Raw genomic sequence first — 7337 nt, forward strand, 5'->3', positions numbered from 1 at the left:
AGAACACACGAAGCTCGCTTTCAGACCTGATAAAGCCTCGGGTTGCACACATCGTTAAATTCGTATCGCTCTTTTGCCGAGGCGGCGCGGGCGTTTGCCAGCGATTCTGCACGTTTATCGTCCGTAGCTTGTAATCGCGTGGTACGTAATAATTCCGTGTTGATATCCTTAGAAATTCTATCGAGGTATAAATAGTGGACCGCAGAGGCTCTCGGTGAAAGGAGTAAGGGCATATCACGCTCTAGCGAGCTTATTCTTTTTCCGTTTCGCGATCACTGATCGCATACATCGGGTTATAGAGTGTTGTAAAACCACTGGACCTTTCAATTATACGCTAGAAAAACTATGTTGAAATTGCATAGGCAACAAGAGCAAAAGTCGTACAATTTATAATGCAAAGAGATATATTTTCCTTGTGTCGTGTGATTTTTATGCTTGTTTGTGTAATTTTACATACTTACGCATTCTCCTTTCCTGACACAAAGTCGATATTTTTTTTCGGAAAAATACGCACGCCAAAGAGAATAATATTTGAAATTGATTTTTCGTATTTCAAATAGATTTCTCGTATTTCAATACAGTCTAATCTGAAATTCACAGATACGAAAACATGTAGTGCTGGAAATTGAAAAGTTGACGTAGTAATGATTTTCCTGGAATTTTTCTCTGAGTTGTCACGTCAATTGTTCGCCTTGAACGCGATAAGCACACGAATGAAATATAAAGCGAAAATAATATCGCAGCATACGCATTAGATGAATAAGACGAAAGATATTTTGATAATCGTTGATGTTTTGCGATAAAGAGATAGATGAGCTAAAAGGATAGTTCAATATATTACATTTGTTATTATATATAATATATTTATTACATTCATCTATATGTTACAATCATCATGTAATTATTTAATTAAGTACAATATTAAGTCCCACATCTTTGTGTTACCGTTTATTGATCTTTTAACTAATTTGACCTTGATTTTATCTTTATGAAAACGTGAAAGATTATTTTTTCCAATTTATTTTTAACATTACATATTTTTGTAACACACAGTGAGCCTTACATTTTAATTTTCTAAAGTCTGTTTGAAATTAATTAAAGAATATTTAATTTTGTTATTGATTTAACTTAGTTTAAGAAAAACTAAGTTAAATCAGTCATTCTCATTTTTAACTATTAGTTATGAACTACTGGCACTTGAACACCTTGTATTGTGTAAGGTGTTCCAAGTTTCTCATACTTCCTTTCACATACGGATTATTGCACCTATTTGACGTAAGTTCTCTTTCCATAACATGAGTTTATAAAACTTGGCGAAAATTTCAAATCCCTAGCTTCCTTGAGAGTTTTTCTTTGTTTCAAGTTCTACATTTCGCAGTGTAGAAAGCAGATTTGATTTTTTGTCATGTAAGCTTGTTCTGCAACATTTGACGCTTAAAAAAAAAAATTAATCGAAAAATATCCGTTTTTATTAGAATTATATGTACAATCGTCTAACTGTGTGTGTGTATGTGTGAGGAAATTAAATTGATGGTATTCACGTTTACAAAAACTGTATCTGCAGAAAAGCGTAGTTTTAAAATTAATAATATTTAAAACTCAATTGTAGATTTTGATAAATTTTATATCTAATTTGAAGTGATTATTAGTGAGATCCGTAATTTCTTCAAGAAACTTAATCCTCTCCAGGAAATTGAGTTTCCATCTCCGCTTCCTTGGGATGATTTCTCCCCCGTTTATTTCCTCTACTAATTAGAAATATTTTCCGATCACTTTTCCGAAAGAGTTTATATTTTGGAACAACGTGTAGTACATGCTATTCGCACGAAGCGAAAGGCGATGTCACGTAGCGTTCTTTTTTTTTTGTTCTTTTTTTTTCATTACGTCAGGTTCGTCTCGCCGCGATCTCTTTTCTTGCACGCGTGTGTTTTTTTTATCTGGTTTTCCACGTCCTATCTCATCTCTGGGAACGTTACGCCGCAACACTCGCACGCTCAACACGCGCAAAATAAAACGGGAGTAAAAACATATGGCTTCTACAAAGTTGGCATAGTTCGTTATTCATAAACTCGATCATATATATTACGCATATATTTTATAATCTGATGATATAGAATCTATGATTCTAATGTACATCATAGTTACAATATTTTTAGCCTACATAATAATCCGTTTATAGTATCCCATTATATATCTGTAGTCTAATTTTATTTTATGTATATATAACATTACGTATAATAGGTCAATTATTTATTTTATCATATTTTCATATTTCTTGTTTTTCTTCTATCATAATGCCATCTAATAATAGATCATTTCTTTAGATCTTCGCAAAAAGTAAAACGATTTTTCTTTCATTTTTAAATAAATTACTTGAAACATCGAATTAGAACATCTCCAACAATAAATTCGAGAATACGAATGCTTTCCATTTCGTCTAATTTATGTTAACTAAATGAAAATATGATGTTCCGAAATCTAAGTAACGAGACAACCGTGTTCTACAACCGTTTTCTTGGAACGCGAAGGAACTCTTAGTGTCGAATAAATTATCGCAGCTTGCCAAGCCATGCAAGTTTATCGACTGCAATATCACGGTTTCGTCCTGCGCCGCCGTGTTTGCCGCATCGGATATCTCATTGCAGCCTCGATGAAACTGTAGACCTCTCTCTTTCTCTCACTCTTTCTCTGTCACGTGCAAATCCTTATTCACAATACCCGGTAGATGGTTTTCTCGTTATTGATCTTCTCCTTTCACCTTTCCCCCGTTATTTTCTTTTCTCCTTTTTTGCACCTTTATGCGATATAATGGATTTTTCCTCTCTTGGTGTGAGGGACGACAATTAGAGTTGCGAGTTTCTAAGCCGCGTATTAATTTTAAGCGGAAATATGTGTGTCAAGTATGTGTAACAACGGCACGATGCGATCAATACCCTCTCTGGACAGAGCAAATTCCTGTATTTTAAATTACGCCAGTAAGCAGTTCTGACGATGCCAATGGCAAAACACGCCGCGGTCCTCGGCCCGGCAGCGATTGATTATTTTTACAATAGGGGAGAATGAAGAAGGGATACTTCGCGGCATTGTCGGCTCTTCGATAGATATTGCACTGACGTCATTTTTCGTGGAAATTATAGGTCATTTGTTCGATACATGCGATTTTATTTCTGTTATGCGGAAAATGCGAAAAGACGTTTATCTCTCCCCGGACAGCTTTTGAATAATCCGTAATCTTACGAATGCAATGGCAAAAATATTTTACATCTAATTTGCATTGCCACTTTTGAGAATTTTTTAATGCTATACACTGTTTTCAACTTATTTAATTATGACACTTTCAAATAAACGCCGAGGCATACCTTTGTTCTCAAAGTCCACTTTGCGATAAAGAATATTGACAAAGTGAAATATGAACGTCGCGTATTGGCGAAATATGAACGTTGCTGAAGACAAGTGTCCGTTACAATAATGCTATTGTAGCGTATTAACGAGAGGAATATCGGGAAGGGGATTAGGCTTCATGAAATATTAACACAGTTGTGCCTTTGAATTTTAAATGTTATACCATAATGTAACCTAAGGTAAACCGAAAGAGATTGTACATCGATATAACATAATATACATAGTATTTTTTTTTTTTGCTTTTTTTTAAAATAATAAACGTGACACATTATTTAGAGTATCACTTAAGATTACTAAATACAATATTGTGATATTTCAGATATTATCTCACAATACACGTGCTAGGAAAAGGCGATAAATTAATTCTGTGTTCTACATAATATCTTTTGCACTGAAAGATGGAAAACACGTCCCAGGTGACATGTAGTTTGATTCATTTTAGGCGAAAATTTGAGAAAGGAACTGTTTAATACTTAGGCATTCTATTTGACGAATAAGCATTTTGAAAGAGATTCCCATGACATCAGTGATTACGATCGCAACGCGTAAATAATTGATGATTCTTGACGCACTCAAGAATAGTGAATCAATGAAAAATCATCTAATTACGAATATATATATATATAACTGTTATATCTATATAAGCAATTTCAGGCGACGTTGAGTAAATAAGAATAAATAATATGTAAAAAAAGAGTGCAAAATCCGATAGAAAAGAAGAACCTTCTCTTTGACAATACATTAGTCATACCACATGTTTTGCCAAAAAAAAAATATTGTGCAGCAAGATTGACGATAAGGGATATATAAGGAGAGAGTTAATAGCTCGCGCGTATCGTATTATCATACTATCATACTATATATATATGACACGACTTTCAATACTTTCAATAACAGTTCAGCTTTAACTCTGTATATTACACGGTGCGCCTCGAGCACGTCAATGTCATCTATACTGTGAGACACATTTGTCTGTGAGATTCATGTCTGAGATTCAAATATTTTGTAGATTCGTTTCGCTTCGGCATCTACGTGGCGTTTCTACACCGAGATAGATTCCCGTGTCAAGCTCAATGTTTCTTAAGTCCAATACTTTCTCTTCTCTCTCCCGTCTCGTAGAAAAGTCAGGTCTTATGTAACTTTACTGCGGAATATATATACACCGTACAATACATTAAAGATACATTTCGTCGACAGTTGCACACTTTGAGCGAAAGCTAATAAGAACTGGAATAATGCGCGTTTAAAGAACTATGATCTCCCTCTTTTTCTCTCTTGGAATGTACGTTTGATTGGTCATTAGCTCTCGTCAATGCGCTCACCTTCTCTCCCTCCTCACTCCATCTCCTCTATCACTCTCTCTTCTACTTGTAACACGCAACCTGTCACAATCTCTCATGCATTAGTAAAACGCGCATAAATACAACGCTATTTCCAAACATACATACAAATACTTGACTTCCCCCTCCCCCTCCCCCCTCTTTTAGATATATGTTTATCGAAAAAAAAAGAAAAACGGAAATCGTGGTTGCACATCACATTACTAAGAGCACTTAAACCACGCAACATTTAACTGCGTTATAAAAATACGCAATATTATTACAATAAAATAATTATTTATAGTTCTTAGTTCAATTAGCTTTTACTTGACGAAAATTTGTTTATAGCCTTGTATGTTATCACAGTGTACGGTAGTTTCCTTCCTTGCACTGCCTGTAGAATTTCCACGAGAACGCCGCGATCGCCATCAGACATGTAGTAAGGATAATGCCGCCTGCAACGAAGAGATATGCATGTAGTTATGTATGCCGTTCTAATTATCATGATAAAATTTTTATTATAATATAAGTTTTTTTATTTTATCACCTTATTAAATATATCTCAATAAGTGTCAAACTATCTATGTACTGAGAAAAAAAATGATTAACTTGACTAAATTTTTTTTCTCAGTGTAAAAATAACTAGCAGAATGACATCTGTTACGTACCAAAGAAGCTTAGACCATCAAACTGGCGGTCCTTAGAAGATGGCGAAGGTGGTACAGCTGTTGTTGCTGATGAAGCTGTGCTAGTAGGTGCAGCTGTAGGAGACGGGACAGTAGTTGGTTTTGTAGGTGTGGTTGGTGTAGTATGATTATTAGGTGTAGGAGTAGTAGTAGCAGCAGTAGTAGTGGTGGTGGTGGTAGTACTAGGAGTAGTAGTTGTAGTAGTTGAAGTTGTAGTTGTAGTAGTAGTAGTTGAAGTAGTAATATTTGCAGGTTTAGTTGTATTTGGTGGTACAGGAGTAGTCGTCCCATTTGTTATATTGTTAGAGTCCGAAACAGTGACAGTCTTTGACGTGTCTGCTACAGAATTTGACGGAATGATAGGTTCAGCTGTTGTCGTGTCAGTCAGGTGTAATGCATCTGAAAGCATAAAGAGTCCACATATTGTTTTTTTTTTTTTTTTTTAATAGATGGAGATTCTAAACATTTCTACTATGAATAAATTTAATATTATTTTTTTCTACACTTAATAAGTAAAAAACATATCTAAGGTTTTATTTTAATATTTATTTATATTTAACGAAAATTTGTTTTATATATTATGTACCAACGCACGTGTATACATAAATATTAAGTAAAATGAATAATTTATTTAAAACTATATATATATATATATATATATATATATATATATATAATTTTATTTTATAAAATATAATAAAATCTAAATTTAATAATTTATTTAAAATTCATCATTTCTGAAATTAATAAAATATTTACATGAATATTCGTAATTACAAATACAAAGCAAAAATAAAATTGACATTAAATTTTATTTCGTAATAATATTAAGATTGCTGTGAATATTATCCCATACAGCAAAGAATATGCTAGGAATGTGTATATCTTTTATGAATATTCCTAGAATATACAGAGAATATGTACACATTCCTAGCATATTCTTTGCTGTATGGGATTTTTAGGAATTTTTAACGACATTAAATTCGCAATTTAAAAATAAATAATTTGAATTGAATTTTTTTACACTTTTGTCGAATAATCTCAAACGTTGATTTGTAGTTTTCCACCTTTCACGCGTTAAAATACAAATGCGTGTATCAAGAATATGCATAAAATATATATCTTTTTCTTTATAATGAGTTTTTAACCACTGCAATATCGGAGTTAATATTATATATCGTTTTTCCGGGAATGTATTGCCGTCGCGCGTACGATCGTTATCATTTATAATAGTCAAGATTTGGCCGGTAGTGGTCGGCGAAAGATCAATAGCAATCTGCTCGAGACCACTGCCGTCATCTAACGAAGGTCGGACGTGCATAAGAAACGTGTACATGGGTGCACTGAGCCGTTGTAACGGATCGATTTTTTTCAGTCTTACATTTTCATGAACTTTCCGCACGTGAAAAGAGAATCTCTTTACGTCTCATGCACAAGAACAGAATACGGAGAGCGCGAGTTTACGAATTTCATGAATATCGCTCTTAGGGAAAACTCGGAGCAGTGCCGCTATCGGTAATTTGACGCGGGTAGGCGTCACAACGCGGAACCCGGCTGCTTTCAGTCCGTTATCGTACGTTTAACCTCGTTATTACATACGCATGAGCGGCGCACTTTGCCTTGCTACGCGGCAATATCGAGACCCAACCAACTCACCGTTGTCGGCTAGCACTAGCGTTATGCACAGTAATGTGCATATCACGTAAGCCAATTTCATTTTGGTATCGTATATTGTGAGATAGTAGGATTTCCCTCGCTTTTTAGATCGTTCCGTATTGACCAGTACTGACGATAGAGAACGACCTAACGTGCACCACCACGCACTACCACCAAACTGATCGCAAATGTCTCGCGCAACCTCGCGTCAGCTCGTAATGGCCTGCAGCAAGCAGCAACCAGCGCCAATGTAAAGATGGCGACGATGACGACG

General features: G+C 34.7%; 2 protein-coding genes across 2 annotated transcripts in view; one reads left to right on the top strand and one right to left on the bottom strand.

Annotated features, from left to right (window-relative positions):
* LOC105197865 (histone-lysine N-methyltransferase trithorax) overlaps window positions 1-7337 on the top strand; it is a 102044-nt gene that overhangs the window by 41566 nt on the left and 53141 nt on the right. The gene's annotated exons all lie outside the window — the stretch shown is intronic.
* LOC105197863 (integumentary mucin C.1) lies at window positions 1871-7319 on the bottom strand. The gene is made up of 3 exons (XM_011164450.3): window positions 7064-7319; window positions 5390-5806; window positions 1871-5176 (listed from the first exon to the last, which is right to left on the bottom strand). The coding sequence occupies exons 1-3, from the start codon at window positions 7122-7124 to the stop codon at window positions 5082-5084; spliced, it is 573 nt and encodes a 190-aa protein (XP_011162752.2). The 5' UTR covers window positions 7125-7319; the 3' UTR covers window positions 1871-5081.

The sequence above is a fragment of the Solenopsis invicta genome, chromosome 10, assembly GCF_016802725.1.
Source record: "Solenopsis invicta isolate M01_SB chromosome 10, UNIL_Sinv_3.0, whole genome shotgun sequence".
NCBI classification, from domain to species: Eukaryota; Metazoa; Arthropoda; class Insecta; order Hymenoptera; family Formicidae; genus Solenopsis; species Solenopsis invicta.